Below are 25,194 nucleotides of genomic sequence, written 5' to 3' on the forward strand. Positions count from 1 at the left end.
GGCCTGGAATCTGCTCTCTGACCTGTGACATGTGAGAATAGTTTTCTATCCGGGATCGGATGGATGGAATGGCCTGGTCTCTGCTGTCTGACCTGGAACGGGTGAAAATGGTTTTCTATCCCGGTCAGGTGGATGGAATGGCCTGGTCTCTGCTGTCTGACCTGTGACAGGTGAGACTGGTTTTCTATCCCGGATCGGGTGGATGGAATGACCTGGGATCTGCTATCTGAGCTGTGACAGCTGTGAATGGATTTCTATCCCGGATCGGATGGATGGAATGGCCTGGTCTCTGCTGTCTACCCTGCGACAGGTGAGAATGGTTTTCTGTCCAGGATTTTATGGATGGAATGGCCTGGTCTCTGCTGTATGACCTGTGACGGTGAGAATGGTTTTCAATCCCGGAACGGATGGATGGAATGGCCTGCTCTCTGCTGTCTGACCTGTGACAGGTGAGATTGGTTTTCTATCCCGAATCAGATGGATGGAATGGCCTGGTCTCTGCTCTATGACCTGTGACAGGTGAGAATGGTTTTTCATCCTGGATCACATGGATGGAATGGACTGGTCTCTGCTGTCTGACCTGTGACAGGTGAGAATCATTTTCAACCCGGATCGGATGGATGGAAGGGCCTGGTCTCTGCTGTCTGCCCTGCGACAGGTGAGAATAGTTTTCTATCCAGGATTGGATGGATGGAATGGCCTGGTCTCTGCTGTCTGACCTGTGACGGTGAGAATGGTTTTCTATCCAGGATTGGATGGATGGAATGGCCTGGTCTCTGCTGTCTGACCTGTGACGGTGAGAATGGTTTTCAATCCCGGAACGGATGGATGGAATGGCCAGGTCTCTGCTGTCTGACCTGTGACAGGTGAGAATGGTTTTCTATCCCGGATCGGGTGGACGGAATGACCTGGGATCTGCTATCTGAGCTGTGACAGCTGTGAATGGAATTTTATCCCGGATCGGATGGATGGAATGGCCTGGTCTCTGCTGTCTGACCTATGACAGGTGAGAATGGTTTTCTATCCAGGATCGGATGGATGGAATGGCCTGGTCTCTGCTGTCTGACTTGTGACAGGCGAGAATGTTTTTCTATCGTGTATCAGATGGATGGAATGGCTTGGTCTCTGCTTTCTTATCTGTGACAGGTGAGAATGTTTTTCTATCGTGTATCAGATGGATGGAATGGCCTGGTCTCTGCTGTCTGACCTGTGACAGGTGAGAATGGTTTTCTATCCAGGATCGGATGGATGGAATGGCCTGGTCTCTGCTGTCTGACCTGTGACAGGTGAGAATGGTTTTCTATCCAGGATCGGATGGATGGAATGGCCTGGTCTCTGCTGTCTGACTTGTGACAGGCGAGAATGTTTTTCTATCGTGTATCAGATGGATGGAATGGCTTGGTCTCTGCTTTCTTATCTGTGACAGGTGAGAATGTTTTTTTTTTTCCCGGATCAGATGGATGGAATGGCCTGGTCTCTGCTGTCTGACTAGTGACAGGTGAGAATGGTTTTTATCCAGGATCGGATGGATGGAATGGCCTGGTCTCTGCTGTCTGACTTGTGACAGGTGAGAATGGTCTTCTATCCAGGATCAGATGAACGGAATGACCTAGGATCTGCTATCTGACCTGTGAGAGCTGTGAATGGTTTTCTATCCCGGATCGGATGGATGGAATGGCCTGGTCTCTGTTGTCTGACCTGTAACGGGTGAGAATGGTTTTCTATCCCGGTCAAGTGGATGGAATGGCCTGGTCTCTGCTGTCTGACCTGTGACAGGCGAGAATGTTTTTCTATCGTGTATCAGATGGATGGAATGGCCTGGTCTCTGCTGTCTGACCTGTGACAGGTGAGAATGGTTTTTATCCAGGATCGGATGGATGGAATGGCCTGGTCTCTGCTGTCTGACTTGTGACAGGTGAGAATGGTCTTCTATCCAGGATCAGATGAACGGAATGACCTAGGATCTGCTATCTGACCTGTGAGAGCTGTGAATGGTTTTCTATCCCGGATCGGATGGATGGAATGGCCTGGTCTCTGTTGTCTGACCTGTAACGGGTGAGAATGGTTTTCTATCCCGGTCAAGTGGATGGAATGGCCTGGTCTCTGCTGTCTGACCTGTGACAGGCGAGAATGTTTTTCTATCGTGTATCAGATGGATGGAATGGCCTGGTCTCTGCTGTCTGACCTGTGACAGGTGAGAATGTTTTTTTATCCTGGATCAGATGGATGGAATGGCTTGGTCTCTGCTTTCTTATCTGTGACAGGTGAGAATGTTTTTTTTTTTCCCCGGATCAGATGGATGGAATGGCCTGGTCTCTGCTGTCTGACCTGTGACAGGTGAGAATGGTTTTTATCCTGGATCAGATGGATGGAATGGCCTGGTCTCTGCTTTCCTTTCTGTGACAGGTGAGAATGTTTTTTTTTCCGCCGGATCAGATGGATGGAATGGCCTGTTCTCTGCTGTCTTGCCTAAATCAGGAGGAAAGTTTATTGCTTTGATTTTAATTTTCCAAAATTCCCTAGACTCGGGGAAGGTTCCTTTAGATTGGAAAATAGCGAATGTTAAACCTTAATTCAAAAAGGGCTGGAGACAGAAAGCAGGAAACTAAAGGCCAGGTAGCTTAGCATCTGCCTTAGGGCAAATGGTACAAGCTATTTTATTAAAGCCACGCCAGGCGCAGCTCCACAAACAACTGACCACCTCCAGGCGCTTACCCAATGTCTCTCGAGACAAGGAGGCCAAAGAAGGAGAAGATTATTAAAGATTTAAGAGAAGGTCATTTCGGAAAATTCAAGGGTATCCAGCTGTTTCAGCATGGTTTTGTCAAACGTAAATCATGTTTAAACTATTTATTGGAATTATTTGAGGGAGGTACATATGCTGTGGATAAAGGGAACCTGTGGATGTATTGCACTTAGATTTCCAGAAGGCATTTGATAAGGTGCCACATCAAAGGTTATTGCAGGAAAAAAAGCTCATGCTGGCGGGGGTAACATATTGGAATGGTTAGAATTTTGGGTAGCTAACAGTTAACAGAGAGTAGGCATAAATAGATTACTTTCTGGTTGGCAAGGTGTCGCAAGTGGTGTGTCACAGGATCTGTGCTAGGGCCTCAACTTTTTTACGATTTATATAAATGACTTTGATGAAGGAACCGAAGGTATGGTTGCAAATTTGCTGATGACACAAAGATAAGTAGCAAAGTACCTTGTGAAGAGGACATAAGGAGGCTACAAAGGGATATAGATAGGTTAGTGAGTGAGCACGGACTTGTCAAATGGAGGATAATGTGGGGCAGCGTAAAATTGTCCACGTTGGCAGGAAGAATGTCAAATAATCACATTATCTAAATGGTGAGAGATTTCATAGCTCTGAGATGCAAAGGGATCTGGGTGTCCTACTGCAGGAATCGCAAAAGTTATTATGCCGGTACAGCACGTAATTGGGAAAGCTAATGGAATGTTATTGTTTATCACGAGGGGAATTAAATACAAAAGTAGGAAGATTATGCTTCAGCTATACAGGGTATTGGTGAGACCACATCTGGAGTAATGTGTACAATACTGGTTTCCTTATTTATGGCAGGATGTAAAAGCGTTGGAGGCAGTACAGAGAAGGTTTACTAGACTAATACATGGAATGGGTGGGCTGTCGTACGAGGAAAGATTGGGCAGGCTAGGCTTGTATCCGCTGGAATTTAGAAGAGTAAGAGGCGACTGAATGAAACATTTAAGGTCCTGAGAGGTATTGACTGGGTGGATGTGGAAAAGATGTCTTCCCATCTGGGACAATCTCGCACTCGGGGTAACTGTTTAACAATAAGGGGTCGCCAATTTAAGCCAGAGATTAGGAGATTTTATTTTCTCTCTGAGGGTCGTGAGTCTTTGGCTTTGTCTTCCTCTAAAGGCAGTGGAAGCAGAGTCTTTGACTATTTTATGGCAGAGATAGATAGATTCTAGTTAAGCAAGGGGTACAAGCTTAACGGGGGAGGTGGTCGGTGAAACTGTGGAGGAAACTGTTGGAGAATTATCTGAGCTTTGCTAATTATTACTTAACTTTGTAGAAATAGAAAAACAAGACGCAGCTTGTAGCTAACCTAACCAATGGTCAGGAAATGTAGAGCGAGCAACTGACCACAATCATCTGGCTTAGAAAGTGACAGAGCTCATGATGGATTTTGGGGAAGTGAACACAGACTGTTCGTTACTGACTCTTCTGCTTTTATCATGTTTGTGCAACCTAGCCAGAAGTAACGGCCAAATATAGTACCTGGAGTGTATACGTTAAATAGGGAACAATAGCTTGTTATGCTCGAACTAACGCTGTACTGACCTCGGACTTTGCAAAGGGCACAGAGCTGCAGGTGGTCTTGTGGTTGTCCTGTGGTTAATGCTTAATTGTGAAACTGCTAGCTCTGCTTCTTCTATACTATATAAGTCCACGACGATTTGTAGCTGTCGGGAGTAGCACTGGACCGCATTTAGGTAAGGTGTCAGCCCCATGATATCATGCAATAAAGTGTTTGATTCTCAACGTCTGAGTCCGGAGAATTTGTTCAACAATTGGGCACAATCTGGATTTTCTCCAACAGAAACAGTTTAGACATGAACTGATTGAGTGGTGCAGTAGGCTCGAGGGGTCGAGTTGACTGCTGCTGCTCCTAATTTGAATGTTTGCATATCTTCGTTGGATGGATGCAATCGCCTGGTCTCTGCTGTCTCACCTGTGACAGGTGAGATGGTTTTTATATCCCGGAACGGATGGATGGATTGACCTGGTCTCTGCTGTCTGACCTGCGACAAGTGAGAGTGGTTTTCAATCCTGGAACTGATGGATGGATTGGCCTGGTCTTTTCTCTCTGACCTGTGACAGGTAAGAATAGTTTTCTGTCGTAGAACGGGCGGCACTTTGGCGCAGTGGTTAGCATCGCAGCCTCACAGCACCAGCGACCGGGGTTCAATTCTGGGTACTGCCTGTGTGGAGTTTGCAAGTTCTCCCTGTGTCTGCGTGGGTTTTCTCCGGGTGCTCCGTTTTCCTCCCACAGCCAAAAGACTTGCAGGTTGGTAGGTAAATTGGCGATTATAAATTGCCCCTAGTATAGGTAGTTGGTCGGGAAACATCGGGACAGGTGGGGATGTGGTAGGAATGTGCGATTCGTGTCGGATTAGTATAAATGGGTGGTTGATGGGCGGCACAGACACCGTGGGCCAAAGGGCCTGTATCAGTGCTGTATCTCTAAACTAAACTAAACGGATGCATGGATTGGCCTGGTCTTTTCTCTCTGACCTGTGACAGGAGAGAATGTATTTCCATCCCGGATCGGATGCATGGAATGGTCTTCTTTCTGTAGTCTGCCATACTGATCTGTTCCTGTTTGAGATATGTGGGACTTTTCAATCCAGGAGAATTGATAGTTTAAATGAAATACAGGAAGCTGTGGCTTTCTTTATCCTGTTTCATGGGATCTGGGTATCGCTGACAAGGCCAGCATTTGTTCCCCATCCCAAATTGCTCTTGTGTCATTGTGTGGAGGTGTGCAGAGAATGAACTGAATCTGACCAGCATGCATTCTGAAGACCAGAAGGGTTTTCCGAGATAAGGTAACCTGTTAACAGCTGTAAGCTGTTTTCATTACAGGTTCTTCTTCTTCTTTGGCCTCATTGTCTCGAGAGACAATGGGTAGACGCCTGGAGGTGGTCAGTGGTTTGTGAAGCAGCGCCTGGAGTTGCTATAAAGGCCAATTCTCGAGTGACAGACTCTTCCACAAGTGCTGCAGATAAAATTGGTTGTCGGGGCTGTTACACAGTTGGCTCTCCCGTTGCGATTCTGTCTTTTCTCCTGCCAACTACTAAGTCTCTTCGACTCGGCACGCTTTTGCCCCACCTTTATGGTTTCCCGCCAGCTCTGGCGATCACTGACAACTGACTCCCACGACTTCTGATCAATGTCACAGGACTTCATGTCGCGTTTGCAGACGTCTTTGAAGCGGAGACATGGACGGCCGGTGGGGCTGGAACCAGTGAAGAGCTCGCTGTACAATGTGCCCTTCGGGATCCTGCCATCTTCCATGTGGCTCACATGGCCAAGCCATCTCAGGCGCCGCTGGCTTAGTAGGATATCTATGCTGGGGATGTTGGCCGCCTCGAAGACTTCTGTGTTGGAAATATGGTCCTGCTACCTGATGCCAAGGATTCTCCGGAGGCAGCGAAGATCGCACGAATTGAGACGCTGCTCTTGTCCAACGTACGTTGTCCAGGCCTTGCTGCCATAGAACAAGGTACTGAGGACACAGGTTTAATACACTTGGACTTTTAAGTTCTGTGTCAGTGCGCCATTTTCCCACACTCTCTTGGCCAGTCTGGACATAGCCGAGGAAGCCTTTCCCATGTGCTTGTTTAATTATGCATCGAGAGACAGGTTACTGGTGGTAGTTGAGCCTAGGTAGGTGAACTCGTGAACCACCTCCAGAGTATGGTCGCCGATATTGATGGCTGGGGCATTTCTGTCGCCCTGTCCCAAGATGTTCGTTTTCTTGAGGTTGATGGTTCATTGCAGCAGCCGCAAACCTGTCGATGAGTCTCTGCAGACACTCTTCATAACTCTTCACTCTATAAAAACAAGGGTGACCGCTGTGACTGCAACAACTACCGTGGAATCTCCCTGCTCAGCACAGCGGGGAAAGTCTTCGCTCTAAACGGGCTCCAGGAGCTGGCTGAGCGTGCTTACCCTGAGGCACATTGTGGCTTTCGAGCAGAGAGATCCATCATTGACATGCTGTTCTCTCTTCGCCAGGTACAGGAGAAATGTCGTGAACAACAGATGTCCCTCGACGTTGCTTTCATTGAACTCACCAAAGCCTTTGACCTCGTCAGCAGAGGTGGTCTCTTCAGACGACGAGAAAAGATTGCATATCCACCAAAGCTACTAAGTATCATCACCTCATTCCATGACAATATGAAAGGCACAATTCAGCATAACGGCGCCTCGTCAGACCCCGTTCCAATCCTGAGTGGCGTGAAACAGGGCTGTGTTTTTGCACCTACACTGTTTGGGATCTTCTTCTCCATGCTGCTCTGACATGCGTTCAAGTCTTCAGAAGAAGGAATTTTCCCCCACACAAGATCTGGTGACAGGTTGTTCAACATTGCCCATCTAAAAGCTAAGACTAAGTACGGATAGTCCTCATCAGAGAACTCCTCGTTGCTGACGATGTTGCATTAGCATCTCACACATTATAGCTTAGCAGTCGTGAAAACATATACTTTAAGTCGATGTAATATATAATAAGAAGCAGAAAAATCTTAAAAATGTGTAATGACCAATAAAGACTTACTTTAAAGTTATGTTTCACTTTGATGCCAAGTCAGAACTTTGGACAAACTTTACATTCACAGAAAAATGCAGAGGTCACGGTAATGTCGCTCGACTATTAATGCAGAGACCCAGGCTAATGTTCAATCTGTCGACTCTCAGTCATCGGTAAAGTGATGGAAGGGGTTGTCGACAGTGATATCAGGCAGCACTTGCTTACCAATCATCTGTTGGCTGGTGCTCAGTTTGGGCTCTGCCAGGACCACTCAGCTCCTGAAATCCTTCCAGTCTTGTTCCAAACATGGTCATAGTTTGGTCAGCTATTGAACAATCGGCAGGGAGGTGATCGCCTACTGGGTGCTCATCTATGTATGATTCTCTGCAACATATTTGTGACTAATGGGCGTGTTGTCAACAGGTGTATTGCTGACTAATGTTTTACATTGTTTTTAACTAGTAGTATTCTTGCTGAATGTGCTAAAGTCATTAGAGTTTAATTTGACCTTTGAGTGTTGTCTCCTTATTTCTCACCAGTGAGAAAACCAGTGCAGGAGTGAGAGCGGCGGCGGTGAGAGCGGGAACAGGCGAGAGGAGCTGGGAGATAAAAGGAGCCGAGGCCCGAGGCCAGAAGCAGCGGTGAGAGCTTTTGTTTTGGTCCCCGCATTTAAGGAAGGATATACTATCATTGGAGGCAGTTCAGATAAAAGGTACACTCCACTGATTTCTGGGATGAAGGGGATGTCTTAGGAACAATGGCTAAACAGGTTAGGCCGTTCTTCATTGGAGTTTAGAAGAATGTGAGGTGATCTTATCGAAACATATAAGCTTTTAAGGGAGCTTGACAGGGTCGATATTGAGAATATGTTTCCACTAGTGGGGGAATCTTGAACTAGGGGACATAGTTACAGAATAAGGAGGCACCCATTTAAAACTGAAATGCGAAGGAATTTCTTCTCTCAGATGGCGGCGAATCTCTGGAATTCTCTGCCTCAGAGAGTTGTGGAGGCTAAGTCACTAAATGTATTTAAGGAGGAGGTAGATAGATTTCGGGGAGTAGAGGGTTCGGCGCAACACGCCCGAAAGATGAGTTGAGGCCCAGGACAGATCAGCTATAATTTTATTGAACGGCAGGGCAGGCTTGATGGGCTGAATGGTCTACGAGTGCTCCTATTTCTTATGTTCTTATCCTCTTGTTCGAACCATGGCAAAAACCAGTCAAGGGTAGAGGATTACAATCTATAAGTATCAGATCTTTGGATATGTGGACATGAGACTGCGCATTATCAGGTCTAGGAATGTCTACACATAGACCTGTGCCCATATTTATGTCCTTGACGAGATAACAAACCTTGTGAAATACTCTGAAAGAACATTCCTAGACCTTTTTGAAAAAATATATTTCCTAGGATATAGGCGGCGTTGGCAAAGCCAGCATTTGTTGCCCATCCCTAATTTCACTTGACATTTGAATGCCTTGCTTGGCCGTTTCAGAGGAAAGTTACGAGTCAACCACATTGCTGTGCATCTGGAGTCACATGTAGGCCAGAGAAGGTAAGGACAGCAAATTACCTTACCTAAAGGACACACACCTTTCACTGCATCCACATACTTCCAGCTATTCAGCCATTGCAGGAAAATCAAGCAAACACAGTGCAATATAGTCCAGGCTTACCTTCATGCCCTGAGTCTGCTGGAGGAGATGGTTGTACACATCATGGGACTAGATGTGACAATACATTTAGCATCCTACATCAATGAGAGCATTCAGGATGATGCTATGGTCCCACCACCTCTCTCTCATCCTGCTCTCTTGGTTGATGGACAAGCTGCAGATGGTGGGCCCATGGGCCTCCTGCTTTCCATCCCACCCCAATCCTGCACTCCAACCCTCCCCTTCTGATTTTATACTTTCCAATGATAACCCCAAACTGCCAGCTTCCCAGTCACAGCAGCTCCAGGAGACAGAGAGAGAGCAACAGCACAGCACTGAGCGCGGAGCCCCATCGCTTGGTCTGATGCTTACAGACACCAGCTCAAATACTGACACTGCGTTTACTTTAGAGGCTGGGATAGTGTCGGAATTATCACGTGGTGTGTCACCAACCACGTGTGGGCTGCAGCCAGGCCACATTAAATGATAGCTCGTGTGTCCGATCACTGGAGGGGGAGGTCACAAAAGAGTTATAATGCACAAAACTCAGATCAGAATATTGTTGGAACCGCATACAGGAGAATGCTGATGGATATGTACACTGAGATATTTTATCCATTGACAGGCCTGTCAGATAGTCTGTTGCCACCACCAAGAAACTGAGAGGATTCTGGTTCCAACGTCACAGAGGATATGGCACATGAAGCCCATTCTTTTTCCTGTGGAGGTGGTCACTAACTCTGTGATAGCACTCGCGAACCCAGCCATGACACAGCATCTGTCGGCCATTATCTCAGCTTCCACTGCAGCACAGGTGGCAGACACACAACGTTTCAGTGCTACAGTGGAATCTCAGAATGGGATCATGAGATCCATACTTGCTGCCGCATGAAGGATCAGTCGGCTGCCTTCATGGCTGTGGATCGCAGTGCTCAAAGGGTTTCACAGGCTCTCACAGCAGTCCAGCAATCTGTGATCCAGCAGATTACTAGGATTGCTGATGTGTCACCCCATGCGATTGGCAGTGGCTCCGTGGAGCACAAACCTGCTGTCCTCTCTCAGGATGTCAGTATTTGTTCTCTCTTCACCGCCACTCCATCAGTGTCCTTACTGTAACCCATCAGCCAGCCCAGGCTGCTGTTTCACATGACGAGGTGGTGCAGTCCGAATCCGAGCCCTCAAGGCCCAGAGCTTCTCGACAGCGTCCTGCAAGGCTGTCTGCAGTCTACCCCAGTGAACGTCAGCAGCCTTCCATCAGCCATGCTGCAGCCACTGGGGAAACCACTGTATAGAAGCACGAGGCAAGTCGAGGGAACCCACAAGACAGGCACTAAGAGAATACACGAGGGTGAATAGTTCAGTTTTATTTGTATAACTGAAAATGTTGTTGGATAAATATGTTAATGTAAAGGATATTGTTGGTATTTATTATTGTGGGATTATGACCAAGGAGACGCTGTGATGGAGCATCTCCGATGAGTGTATTGGTGAAGAATCGGGAGTCCATGGTGGGAAAGGACATGAGGAGGTTGCAGACCAATATAGATAGGTTGAGGGAGTGGGGAGAAATCTGGCAGATGAGTATAATGTGGGAAAATGTTAAGTTTTTCACTTTGTCTAGAGGAATAAAGAAGCAGAGTATTACTTAAACAGGGAATGACTGCAGAATTCTGAGGTGCAGAGGGATCTAGGTGTTCGGGTGCATGAGTCACAAAAGGTTAGAATGCAGCTCCAGCAGGTAATAAAGAAGGCTAATAGAATGCTATCCTTTATTACGAGAGCAATTGAAAATAAAAGCAAGGATGTTATGCTACAGTTATGGAGGACGTTGGTGAGAATATTGCGTGCAGTTTTTGTCTCCATATTTAAGGAAGGATGTAAATGCGTTGGAGGCGGTTCAGAGGAGGTTTACGAGATTGATACCTGGAATGATCAGGTTGTTTTATGAGGAGAGATTGGACAGACTGGGCTTGTTTTCACTGGAGTTTCGAAAAGTGAGGGGAGAATTGATTGAAGTTCATAAGATCCTGAACGGACTTGACAGTGTGAATGTGGAGGGGATGTTTCCTCTTGTGAGTGAGTCCAGAGCTAGAGTCCACTGTTTTAAAATTGGGCGTCACTCTTTTAGGACAGAGACGAGGAGAATGTTCTTTTCTCTCAGAGGGTCGTGCGGCTTTGGAATTTTCTGCTTCAGAAAGTGATGGAGGCGGAGTCATTGAATACCTTTAAGGCTGAGGTAGATCGATTCTTGTTGGGAAGGGGGATCACAGATTATCGGGAATAAGTGGTAGTGTGGAATTTGAGATTGAAACAGATCAGCTATGATCTTATTAAATGGCGGAGCAAGCTCGATGGGCTGAATAGCCTAGTTGTGCTCTAAATTCGTATGGTTATATGGTCGTATGATCGTATTGGAACCAGAATCTTATCAGGAATTCACTGACAGTTTGTCCGGGTGGAAGGCATCCAAGAAATATTCTCTCTGCCTCCTCATGCTGAGGTGGCCTTCGGATTCCTGGTGCCAATCCCTGTGTGCTCATGACAGTGATGATATGAAGGGCGGAGCAGAACACCATGAACCTGGACACCTGCTCCAATCTGTACTGGAGAGCTCCCCCCGAGCGGTTCAGGCATTGGAAGCTGATGGTCCGTTCCATGATGTTCTTAGTGACTACATTGCTCTAGCTATATACTTGTCATTGGAATTTTGGGTGATTGGGTAGGGGTAATGGTTGGTGGGTGGGTGGGAAATGAACTATGTCTCCGAGGAGCCAATTCCTCTTTTTATACAGAGAGCCGAAGACGCTGTCTGTTTCAGAATGAAGGGACCGTGGCTGCTGCCAGGATAGTGGACATTCACCAACAAGATGCACTGGGCATGGTGACACACCAACTGTACATTAATGGAGTGAGAGTTCTTTCAGTTACTGTACCTCTCCCCGTTGACATGGAGGCCCCACCTACACCAGCGGGAATCCTGCTATCCTGTTAAACCCACAGGTCTGCTCATCCTGCCTCTCCCAGCTGAGGGAAAAAACCATATAGGGGACCTCCATCACCTCCCGGCTACATCGAGGGATTACATATTGGAAGATGTTGAATACGTAGTCTGCTCCTCCCTGGAAAGATCCAGATACACAGAAGTTCAATGAAACTGTGAACGTAACGGCCACTGGCAGCTCTGTCTTCACCCTGGTGTGAGGCTCCATGTCGTGATGTAGCAGGTGACAAAGCTCAGTAACCACCTCCTTATTGAACCAGAGACGCCTCACACACTGCTCCTGGGTTACGTATAGGGAGGAAAAGTGCTCTTGGGAAACCCGGCTGGCTGGGTCAGAGCCCCCTCCTCCTCCCTCTTTGCAGAGTCTCCCCTCGCTCCAACCTCTGCTCCATTTGTTTGTCATGTTGCAGACAGAGATGCACAGTAACTATAGTATGTTCAGCTGAGAGTGACTGACACAGGTGGTCAGTGTACACATACAGACCAAGTTTGAAAGCTTCTGGAATGCCTGATTGATGCCAAGTTCAGACCATGTTCACGCTACCGGTCCATGCAGGTTACTCAGGGACTAGCACCCTCTCCATCATGGGTAGCGTGCAGGCCACACCAGAAGTGAGCACTGGTGTGGATTCCACAGGAACTGCAACAAGTGACTCGATTGAGGTCAAATTCATGGCAGAGAGATCCATAGAGAAAGAAATTCACTTTAAAAATGGAATTGATAAATAATCAAAATACAGTAAATGCCTGGAGTATGGGAAATGTACAGGGGAATTGGGCTAATTGGAGGGTGGAGGCCATTGAGAGATATTCACCCAAGAATTTTTTTTTCAAATTTAAATTGTCACACTGCCAGACCTGGAGCAAAGATAGGTTAATGAGCACAGGGGTGATGGGTGAACTGTACTTGGTGTGAGTCAGGCAGCATTGTTCTGGATGAGCTGACGTTTAAGGCGGCTTGTAATTGTGATGGTGGCCAGGAAAACAGTGGAATATTTGACTGGATTTGACAAAGGCAAGTATGACGGTTTATGCAGCAGATGAGCTGAGAGAGAGGTGGAGACGGGCAATATTATGGATGTGGGAGTAGGCAGGTTTGCTGATGGGGAGGCTATGAGTTTCGAACTTCGCTTAGGTTCAAACGTCAGCGAGGTTGTTAACTGTCTGGTTCATTCTCAGACACTGGCCAGGACGTGAGAGGGAGTGGGTGGATTGGGAACAGAATTTGTGATGGAAATCAATGACGATGGATTTAGTGTTCCCAAAATGTAAGGTCCAAGAAAAGCAATACAGTGAAAACAAATATAAAGATCTAATAGCTGGATACAGGGAATTACCAGGAACAATTATAGCAACAAGCAGGACAGAGCAAATGACAAGAACAGTACTGCAGTTATGCTTAATTTACAGAATCAATAACTTGTGAGAGGCACTTACCAGGGACACCAACAATAGCAAGGATCGGATAATAAATCGTTTGCATTGTTAAAAGGGCGAAATAGATTCGACGATCCAATGATAACCAATCATAAAATGCAGAAAGAATGTCAAAGGCCGAGGAGAAACTCCTGACCATTGTTGTAACATTCCAATCCATTATTCTCAAATTCTGACCCATTGCGGTAACATTCCAATCTATTGTTTTCAAATTCTGACCCATTTTTCTAACACTCCAATCTTTTACTCTCAGTTTCCGATGTATCCTTTACCTCTCTCCTGAGCCGCTTATCCCTGTTAGTGCCAGGCGTGATGCCTCTGCTGACACGATGGTACAACACATTGTAAAGAGTCCCTTATTAATAGAAGAGGGAAACCCTCCAGTGGCAAAATTAGGGTCCATTGAGACTGATATTAATTACAAACTGAACAAACAGGTTCAGTTAACCCCTTTCAATCCAACACTTTTTGTGCAACAATAAAGTAGACCATTTACTCAGTCTGGCCAGTTGTAAAAATTACAGTAGTGGACTGAACATGAAATTTGATGAGTGATAGGAAACAGAAAGCAGTGTTGACTGTTGTGAAGTATACAGTGGAGATCTCCAGCAGACAGTGGTAGCACGCCTTCTTTTCCAGATATATATTAATGATCTAGATTTGGGTGTCTCGGGAATTATTTCAAACTTGGAAAACTTGGTAGTATTGTGAACTGCGAGGAGAATATTTATAAAGGTTAAGAGGTCAGAGACAGCCTGGTGGAATGGGTGAACACTTGGTAGATGATGCTTAATGCAGAGAATTGTGAAGTGATTCATTTTGGTAGGAAGAACGAGAACAGGTAATATAAAATAACGGGTACAATTGTAATTGGCCTGCAGGAGAAGAGGGACCTGGGGGTATATGTGCACAAATCATTCAAGTTGAAAGGGCAAGTTAAGAAAACGTTGAATGAAGCATGCAGGATCCTTAGCTTTATAAGCTGGGTCATAAATTACAAAAGAAATGAAGTTAAGACAAATCTGCATGAGAAACTGGTTGCCTCTTAAGTAAAGTATTGTGTCCAGTTCTGGGCAACGCAACTTCGGAAGCAAATGAAGGCATTAGAGCGGGTGCAGAGAGGATTCAATAGAATAGGTCCAGGAAAGAGGGAATTCAGTTATGTGGATTGATTGGAGAAGTTAGGCGTGCTCTCCTTCGAGAAGGGAAAGCTGAGAGATGATATTAAACAGGTGTTCAAAATCAAGAGTTGTCTGGGCAGTGCAGATAGTGAAAGACTGTTCCCTTTCGTGGAAGGATCGAGTAGGCGAGGGCACCGTTTTAAGGTGATTGACAAACGAAATAACAGCACCATAAGGGCAAACCTTTGCATCGCGAGTGGTTAGAATCTAGAATAAACTGTCTGAGATAGTCGTGGAGGCAGATTCAATCGTGGCTTTCAAAAGAGAATTGGACAATTATGCAGAAAAAGAATAGGGCTACAGAGAAAAGCCAGGGGATTGGGACTAGGTGAGTGGTCCTAGCAAAGAGCCAGCAAGGACAAGAGAGTCCAAATGACTGGCACAGGGATCGGTGCTGGGCCCTCTGTTGTTTGTCATATATAATAATGACTTGGATGAAAATGTAGGGGGCACGATCAGTAAGTTTGCAGATCACACCAAAATTGGTGGTATAGTGGACAGTTAAGGAGGTTACCACAGGATATAGATCAACTAGTAAAGTGGACATGGGATTGGCAAATGGAATTTAATGCAGTCAAGTGTGAAGTGATGCATTTTGGAAAGTGAAACCAGGGCAGGACATGTACAGTGAATGGCAGGGCCCTGGGAGCGTTGTTGAGCAGAGAGACCTTGGGGTGCAAGTACATAGTTCCTGAAAGTGGCAACACAGGTAGACAGAATGATGTAGATAGCGTATGTCATGCTTGCCTTCATCACCGAGGCATTGAGTACAAGGCTTGGGACGGTTTATACAGTTGTACATAACGTTGGTTAGGCCACACTTGGCGTACTGTGTGCAGTTCTGATCGCTGCACCAAAGGAAAGATATGCTTAAACTAGAGAGGATGCAAAAAAGATTCACAATGATGTTGCCTGGTTTGGTGGGCTTGAGTTAAAATGATAGATTGGATAGGCTGGGTCTCTTTTCCCTGTAGCGAAGGAGGCTGAGAGGGGACATGATAGAGGTATATAAAATTATGAGAGGCATAGATAGGGTGGATAGCCAGAGTCTGTTTTCCATGGTAGGGGTGACTAAAACTAGAGGTCACAGATTGAAGGTGAGAGGGAGGAGTTTAAAGGCTATCAAACAGTTACATTTTTCAAACAAAGAGTAGTGGGTATCTGGAATGAGCTGCCAGAGGAAGTGGCGGAGGCAGGAACAGTGGCAAAAGTTCAGAGGCATCTGGACAGGTACTTGAATGAACAAGGCATAGAGGGATATGGAATTAATGCAGGCAGGTGGGATTAGTTTTGATAGGCATTCTGGTCGGCATGGATGCGGTGGGCCGAATGGCCTGTTTCTGTGCTGCACGACTCCATGACTCATTTGGAGCTGTTCTATGATTCTGTGATTTTTTAGATTTGTTTTAGATTTTAGATTTAGATATGCAACACTGAAATAGGCCCTTCGGCCCACCAAATCTGTGCCGACCATTAACCACCCATTTATTAGAATTAGAATTAGAACATTACAGCGCAGTACAGGCCCTTCGGCCCTCGATGTTGCGCCGACCTGTGAAACCATCTGTCCTACACTATTCCATTTTCATCCATATGTCTATCCAATGACCACTTAAATGCCCTTAAAGTTGGCGAGTCTACTACTGTTGCAGGCAGGGCGTACCACGCCCCTATTACTCTCTGAGTAAAGAAACTACCTCTCACATCTGTCCTATATCTATCACCCCTCAACTTAAAGCTATGTCCCCTCGTGTTTGCCATCACCATCCGAGGAAAAAGACTCTCACTATCCACCCTACCTAACCCTCTGATTATATTATATGTCTCTATTAAGTCACCTCTCCTCCTCCTTCTCTCCAATGAAAGCAACCTCAAGTCCCTCAGCTTTTCCTCGTAAGACCTTCCCTCCATACCAGGCAACATCCTAGTAAACCTCCTCTGCACCCTTTCCATAGCTTCCACATCCTTCCTAAAATGTGGTGACCAGAACTGCACGCAATACTCCAGGTGCGGTCTCACCAGAGTTTGTACAGCTGCAGCATGACCTCGTGGCTCCGAAACTCGATCCCCCTGCTAATAAAAGCTAACACACCATATGCCTTCTTAACAGCCCTATTAACGTGGGTAGCAACCTTCAGGGATTTATGCACCTGGACACCAAGATCTCTCTGTTCATCTCCACTACCAAGAATCTTCCCATTAGCCCAGTACTCTACATTCCTGTTACTCCTTCCAAAGTGAATCACCTCGCACTTTTCCGCATTAAACTCCATTTGCCATCTCTCAGCCCAGCTCTGCAGCCTATCTATGTCCCTCTGTACCCTACAGCATCCTTCGGCACTATCAACAACTCCACCGACCTTCGTGTCATCCGCAAATTTACTAACCCACCCTTCCACACCCTCTTCCAGGTCATTTATAAAAATGACAAACAGCAGTGGTCCCAAAACAGATCCTTGCGGTACACCACTATTAACTAAACTCCAGGATGAACATTTGCCATCAACCACCACCCTCTTCTTTCAGCTAGCCAATTTCTGATCCAAAGCTCTAAATCACCTTCAACCCCATACTTCCGTATTTTCTGCAATAGCCTACCACGGGGAATCTTATCAAACGCCTTTCTGAAATCCATGTGCACCACATCCACCTGTTTGGTCACCTTCTCGAAATATTCAATAAGGTTTGTGAGGCACTCCCTACCCGTCAAAAAATTTATAATAATCCTGCACTAATCCCATATTCCTACCACATCCTCACCTGTCCCTATATTCCCCTGCCACCTACCTGCACTAGGGGCAATTTATCATGGCCAATTAACCTGCCAGACTGCAAGCCTTTTGGCTTGTGAGAGGAAACCGGAGCACCCGGAAGAGCGGTGCATGTAGTGTATATGAATTTTAGCAAGGCGTTTGATAAGGTTCCCCATGGTAGGCTCATTCAGAAAGTAAGGAGGCATGGGATTCAGGGAAAGTTGGATGTCTGGATAAAAAAATGGCTGACCCATAGAAGTCAGAGGGTGCTAGTAGATGGAAAGTATTCAGCACGGAGCTCGGTGACCGGTGGTGTTCCACAAGGATCTGTTCTGGGACCTCTGCTCTTTGTGATTTTTATAAATGACTTGGATGAGGAAGTGGAAGGCTGGGTTAGCAAGTTTGCCGATGACACGAAGGTTGCTGGAGTTGTGGATAGTGTGGAAGGCTGTTGTAGGTTGCAACGGGACATTGACAGGATGCGGAGCTCGGCTGAGAAGTGGCAGATGGAGTTCAACCTGAAAAGTGTGCAGTGATTCATTTTGGAAGGTCGAATTTAAATGCGGAATACAGATTCTTGGTGGTGTGGAGGAACAGAGGGATTTTGGGGTCCATGTCCATAGATCGCTCAAAGTTGCCACCCAAGTTGATAGGGTTGTTAAGAAGGCGTATGGTGTGTTGGCTTTCATTAACAGGGGGATTGAGTTTAAGAGCCGCGAGGTTATGCTGCAGCTCTATAAGGCCCTGTTTCGACCACACTTGGAATATTGTGTTCAGTTCTGGTCGCCTCATTATAGGAAGGATGTCGAAGCTTTAGAGAGGGTACAGAGGAGATTTACCAGGATGCTGCCTGGACTGGAGGGCATGTCCGACGAAGGAAGATTGAGGGAGCTAGGGCTTTTCTCATTCTAGGGAAGAAGGATGAGAGGTAACATGAGAGAAGGGTACAAGATGTTGAGAGGCACAGATAGAGTGGATAGACAGAGACTTTTTCCGAGGGTGGAAAGAGCTACCATCAGGGGGCATAATTTTAAGGTGATTGGAGGAAGGTTTCGGGGAGATGTCAGAGGGAGGTTCTTTACACAGAGAGTGGTGGGTGCGTGGATTGCGCTGCCAGCGGTGGTAGTCGAAGCAGATACATTAGGGGCATTTAAGCGACTCTTGGATAGGTACATGGATGATAGTAGAATGAAGGGTAGGTCGTTAGTTTGATCTTAGAGCAGGTTAATGGTTCGGTTCAACATCGTGGGCCGAAGGGCCTGTCCTGTGCTGTACTGTTCGATGTTCTATGTTCTCCCGGAGGAACCCCACGCAGACAAAGGGAGAACTTGCAAACTTCACGCAGACAGTACCCAGAACTGAACCCGGGTCACTGGAGCTGTGAGGCTGCGGTGCTAACCACATGTTGAAAAGATTCTTTTAGTTATTTTTTGATGAACTAACAGGCAGGGTTGTGGATGGACGTGTCGTTGATGTCATGCAAATAGACTTTCTATCGGAGTTTGATCAAGTGACATTTACTAAACGTGTCTGGAAAACTGAAACCCATGGATTGAATGGTCAGTGACAGTTTGAATATCATGTTTGCGAAGGAAGAGAGTGCAAAGAGAAGTGGCAAGCAGTTGTTCTTCAAATTGGAAGTATAAAGTCCTGTTCCCCAGGCTTCAGTAGTGGGACCACTGCTCTTTTTTAAGTACAGTTTTCTGTTATTAGTTCATGGGATGCAGGCAGCAGTGGCTGAACAGCATTTGTTGCCCATCCCTAATTGTTGTCGAGAAGGTGGTGGTGAGCTGCCTTCTTGAACTGCTGCAGTCCATGTGAAGTAGACACAGCCACAGTGCTGTAAGGGAAGGAGTTCCAGGATTTTGACTCTGCAACAGCGAAGGAATGGTGATGTATATAGTTCCAAGTCAGGACGCTGTGTAACTTGAAGGGAAATTTGCAGGTGGTGGTGGTCCCATGCATCTTCTGCCCTTGTCCTTCTAGGTGGCGGGGTTCGCCCGTTTGAAGGGTACTATCGAATGAGCTTTGGTGAGTTGCTGCAATGTGTCCTGCAGATGGCAAACACTTCTGCCACTGTGCGTCGGTGGTTGAGGGAGTGAACGTTTGTCGATGGGGTGCCAATCAAATGGGCTGCTTTGTCCTGGACGGTGTCGAGCTTCTTGAGTGTTTTTGGAGCTACACCCATTCAGGCAAGCGTAGAGTATTCCCTCATACTCCTGAAATGTGCCTTTTGATAGTGGACAGGTTTTGGGGAGTCAGGAGGTGAATTACTCGCCTCTGACCTGCGCTTGGAGCAACAGTATTTAGATGCCTGTTCCAGTTCAGTTTCTGGTCAATGGTAACCCCCAGGATGTTAATAGTGGGGGATTCATCAATCGTTATGCACTGACTGTCAAACTATAAAGGGCTTAATTTCAACATCTGCAGATGACACAGAACTCGAAATGTAACAGTGGAAGAATAGCAGGAATCTTCAGGGGGACATAAAGAGATAATGTCATGAGCAGGTACGTTGCAGATGAAATTTTAATTGGTGAAGTGTGAGGGATATATTTGGCAGGAAGAATGAGGATAGGAAATAGAAACTAAAAGGTACCATTTTAAAGAAGGTATCGGGACAGAGCAGCTGTTTGATCACAGACCTTTGACGGTCGCAGGACAAGTTGATAAGCCAGTTCAAAAGGCAGATTGGATAATTGTCTTTATCAATAGAGGGACAGTGTACGGAAGCAAGGATTTTATGTGCAAACTTCACTGGTTTGGCCTCAGGTGGATTATTTTAATCAATAATGGGCACCACACTTCAGGAACCACATCAAATGATTGAAGCAAGTGCAGAAGATTTTTACAAGAATGTTACATTTATGTGAATGACATGGTTAAAGGGACCAAACGTTGATAAATTTGCTGATGACACAAAGATAGCTCGGAAAGTAAGCTGTGAAGAGGGCATAAGGTGGCTGCAGTGGGATATAGACAGGTTATTGAATGGGCAAATATCTGGCAAATGGAATATAATGGGGCAAATCTGAAATTGTACATTTCAGCAGAAAGAATAAAAAGGAAGCATATGATCTAAATGGTGATAGAATGCAGAGCTCTGGATTTCAGAGGGAACTAGTTCATGAATAACAAAAGGTAATTATGCAGGTATGGCAAGCAATTATGAAAGCTAATAGAATATTACTGTTTATTGCAAGGGGAATTGAATACAAAAGTAGGAAGTTAATGCTTCAGTTGTACAGGGTATTGGGCAGACAACAACTGGGGTACTGTGTACAGTGTCCGTCTACTTATTTAAGGAAGGATGTAAATGCTTTGGAGGCAGTTCAAAGAACGTTTACTGGACTAATACCTGGAATGGGCGGGTTCTCCTTTGAGGAACGGCTGGGAGGCGAGGCGTGCAACGACTGGAGTTTACAAGAGTAAGAGGCGACTGAGTGAAACATATAAGATCCTGAGGGGTCTTGACAGGATGGATGTGGAAAGGACGTTGCCTCTTGTGGGAAAAGTTCGAACAAGGGGTCACTGTTCAAAACAGTGGACCACCCATTTAAGACAGAGATTAGAAGATTTTTTCTCAAAGACTCGTTAGTTTTTGGTACTCTTCGTCAAAAGGCAGAGTCCTTGAATATTTTTACAGCAGTGGTAGATAGATTTTTGATATGAAATGGGGTGGAAGGTTATTGGAAGTAGGCGAGAATGTCGAATCCAGGTTACAGTCAAATCAGCTTTGATCTTACTGAATGGCGGTGCAAGTGTGAGGGTCTGAATAGCCTCCTCTTGCTCCTAATACGTATGTTTATATGTTTGCATGTCAATATGAGGAACTTGAGTTATATGGAGTAACTGGAGAATCTGTGAGTGTTCCCCTTAGAAAAGAAATGGTAATTAGGAGGATTAAACATTTTGTCTGATTTTGACAGATTCTGGGTACTGCCTGTGCGGAGTTTGCAAGTTCTTCCTGTGTCTGCGTGGGTTTTCGCCGGGTGCTCCGGTTTCCTCCCACATACAAGGACTTGCAGGTGATAGGTAAATTGGCTGTTGTAAATTGTCCCTAGTGTAGGGAGGGAATATGGGATTACTGCAGGGTTGTTGGTCGGCACAGACTCGGTGGGCCGAAGGGCCTGTTTCAGTGCTGTATCTCTAAATAAATAAGGAGAATCCAGTTCCACTGGAACAAGGGTCAATAATCAAAGGAGGTATTTTATGGTGAATAGCAAGAGGACCGAGGGCGAAAGGAAGCCAGCTGCAAGAATCTGGAATTCATGGCCTGAAGAGCTGCTGGAAGCAGACTTAATAATAACATTTAAAATGGAGTTGGATAAATGCAGGTGGACACAAAGGTGAGTGGGGGTGGGGTGTGGGGGTGGGGGGTGGGGGGGGGTAATGGTTGAGTGAGGTTTGCAGGACGATGGAGAAAGAGTCGGAGATAGGGTCTAATTGGATAGCACTTTCAAAGAGCCACTACAGACATGACGGGCCGAATGACTTCACGGTGGGCTGTGTAATTTTCTGATACTGTGATAACAAAGGTCCGATTCCCATCTGCACAATTGACATTCAGTAGTTTTTGACCCAGAGATTAATCATTATTGTATTTTTCTTTGATAAAGGTAACAGCAGAACAGCAAACACTATGGACTGGTAAATCAAACTGTGAGGAAAGTATCTTAGCAGATTATGTGATCCCACGTTGATCACAGGCCTCGTCTGGTTTCAACACGTCAACTATAAACTCATTGATTTGATTCCTATTTTATTTCCTGCCTATTTCTTCTCAGGAAATGGGTGACACTGGCAAGGCCGCTATTACTTCATTTCCCTGGTTACCATGAGAAAGTAATGGGCTTTAATCTTGAACCACTGCAGTCGGTATGGTGAAGGTGCTCCCACAACACTGTTAGTGGAAGAATTTCGGTCTTTCAACCCAGTGACGGTGAAGGAACAGTGATATACGTCCCAGTTGGTGCATGTGGCTATGGATTGCTTCATTATCTGAGGCAAATACTGCGGATGCTGGAAATCTGGAAACCATCGAGCGTGCAACAATTGAATTTGGAAAACATCGAACTGAATCACTAACTCTGTTTCTCTCTCCACAGATGCTGCCTGACCTGCTCAGTATTCCAGCAATTTCTGCTGGGATTTCATTATCTGAGGAGGTGCGAATGGAACTGAACACTGTGCAATCATCAGTGAACATCCCCATTTCTGACTTTACGATGGAGGGCAAGTCATTGAGGAAGCAGCTGAAGATGGTTGGGCCTCGGACACTACCCCGAGGAACTCCTGCAGTGATCTCCTGAGACTGAGATGATTGACCTCCAACAGCCACAACCATCTTCCTTTGTGCTCGCTATGAGTCCAAACAGCAGATTCCCACTGACTTCAATTTTATTTGGGCTCCTCGAAGCCACACTCGGTCAAACGCTGCCTTGATGTTAAGGTCAGTCTCTCTTCCCAGTAGCAGACAGAAGTGACCCGTTGTGTACTGAACATGCTCTGCTCTTCACAGCCTGATACAGGACTGTACACGGCCGATTAATGTAGCCCATCAAACACTATGAGAGCAGGTGCAGCACAGCTTGGAAACAGAGTACAGTTCCTAAAACATTCTCTCTCTGTCTTCCTCTCTCTGTCTCTCCCTTCTGCTATCTCTGACACGAGGAGAGAGACAGAGGGAGAGAGGGTTAGATATGCAGAAAGAGAGAATGCTGCAGAGAAGGGCAAGGTTGGAGAGAGAGAGATTGTTCGGGTGGATTGAAATGAAGGATGTAAGATATATGAATTTGATGTAATCCTTCACTGCTGTGAGAACAAACGTATAGGTATGGAGAGATAAATATCGCGAGAGATCCAGAGGGAACATCCTCCATTTTAAACATCCCTAAAGCTCTACTACTGTGGGGGCCATCACGCCCTCATGATATTAGTTGTGGACATTTTGAAATCTATGTCCCCGCTTATCAACCTCTGTGTGAAGGGAAATAGTTCCTTCCTATCCACTCTATCGAGGCCCCTCAATTTTATACACCTCAACTCAATTTCCCATCAGCCTCATTTGTTTCAAAGAAAACAACTCCAGCCTTTCCAATCATTCCTTTGGATTTCTTTGCAATTTTGGAACTCTCTTCTGCAAACAGGAATTCATGCTGGCTTAATTGTTAATTTTTAAATCTGGGATTGATAAATTTTTGTTAACACAAGGTATTAAGAGATAAGGGGAAAAGTCAGGCCACATGGTGCCAGTTAGAATTAGAATTAGAACATTACAGCGCAGTACAGGCCCTTCGGCCCTCGATGTTGCGCCGACCTGTGAAACCATCTGACCTACAGTATTCCATTTTCATCCATATGTCTATCCAATGACCATTTAAATGCCCTTAAAGTTGGTGAGTCTACTACTGTTGCAGGCAGGGCGTTCCACGCCCCTACTACTCTCTGAGTAAAGAAACGACCTCTAACATCTGTCCTATATCTATCACCCCTCAACTTAAAGCTATGTCCCCTCGTGTTTGCCATCACCATCCGAGGAAAAAGACTCTCACTATCCACCCTATCTAACCCTCTGATTATCTTATATGTCTCTATTAAGTCACCTCTCCTCCTCCTTCTCTCAACGAAAACAACCTCAAGTCCCTCAGCCTTTCCTCGTAAGACCTTCCCTCCATACCAGGCAACATCCTAGTAAATATCCTCTGCACCCTTTCCAAAGCTTCCACATCCTTCCTATTAAGCGGTGACCAGAACTGCGCGCAATACTCCAGGTGCGGTCTCACCAGAGTTTTGTACAGCTGCAGCATGACCTCGGGGCTCCGAAACTCGATCCCCCGACTAATAAAAGCTAACACACCACATGCCTCCTTAACAGCCCTATTAACCTGGGTAGCAACTTTCAGCGATTTATGTACCTGGACACCAAGATCTCTCTGTTCATCTGCACTACCAAGAATCTTCCCATTAGCCCAGTACTCTGCATTCCTGTTACTCCTTCCAAAGTGAATCACCTCACACTGTTCCGCATTAAACTCCATTTGCCATCTCTCAGCCCAGCTCTGCAGCCTATCTATGTCCCTCTGTACCCTACAACATCCTTCGGCACTATCCACAACTCCACCGACCTTACTGTCATCCGCAAATTTACTAACCCACCCTTCTACACCCTCTTCCAGGTCATTTATAAAAACGACAAACAGCAGTGGCCCCAAAACAGATCCTTGCGGTACACCACTAGTACCTAAACTCCAGGATGAACATCTGCCATCAACCACTACCCTCTGTCTTCTTTCAGCTAGCCAATTTCTGATCCAAAGCTCTAAATCACCTTCAACCCCATACTTCCATATTTTCTGCAATAGCCTACCGTGGGGAACCTTATCAAACGCTTTACTGTAATCCATATACACGACATCCACTGCTTTACCCTCATCCACCTGTTTGGTCACCTTCTCGAAAAACTCAATAAGGTTTGTGAGGCACGACCTACCCTTCACAAAACCGTGCTGACTATCGCTAATGAACTTATTATTTTCATGATCACTATAAATCCTGCCTCTTATAACCTTTTCCAACATTTTACCCACAACCGAAGTAAGGCTCACAGGTCTCTAATTCCCAGGGCTGTCTCTGCTCCCCTTCTTGAACAAGGGGACAATATTTGCTATCCTATCCTCCAGTCTTCCGGCACTATTTCTGTCGACAATGAAGACATAAAGATCAAGGACAAAGGCTCTGCAATCTCCTCCCTGGCTTCCCAGAGAATCCTAGGATAAATCCCATCTGGCCCAGGGGACTTATCTATTTTCACAGTTTCCAAAATTGCTCACACCTCCTCCTTGTGAACCTCAATCCCA

The 25,194-nt window shown here is 45.9% G+C and overlaps 1 protein-coding gene across 1 annotated transcript in view; it reads right to left on the reverse strand.

Moving 5' to 3' along the window:
- The window catches only part of LOC137366436 (uncharacterized), a 34,214-nt gene extending 9,299 nt beyond the window's left edge, over nt 1-24,915 (reverse strand). Inside the window, exons 1-6 of the mRNA XM_068028289.1 lie at nt 24,705-24,915; nt 22,172-22,365; nt 20,694-20,748; nt 19,351-19,513; nt 15,251-15,430; nt 13,402-13,667 (exon numbers count right to left, since the gene is read on the reverse strand). Coding sequence (XP_067884390.1) covers nt 13,402-13,667; nt 15,251-15,430; nt 19,351-19,513; nt 20,694-20,748; nt 22,172-22,365; nt 24,705-24,915 — 1,069 coding nt within the window. The remainder of the gene's footprint in view (nt 1-13,401; nt 13,668-15,250; nt 15,431-19,350; nt 19,514-20,693; nt 20,749-22,171; nt 22,366-24,704) is intronic.
- Nucleotides 24,916-25,194: the final 279 nt, after the last annotated feature.

Source organism: Heterodontus francisci, unplaced genomic scaffold (assembly GCF_036365525.1).
Source record: "Heterodontus francisci isolate sHetFra1 unplaced genomic scaffold, sHetFra1.hap1 HAP1_SCAFFOLD_88, whole genome shotgun sequence".
Classification (NCBI taxonomy): domain Eukaryota; kingdom Metazoa; phylum Chordata; class Chondrichthyes; order Heterodontiformes; family Heterodontidae; genus Heterodontus; species Heterodontus francisci.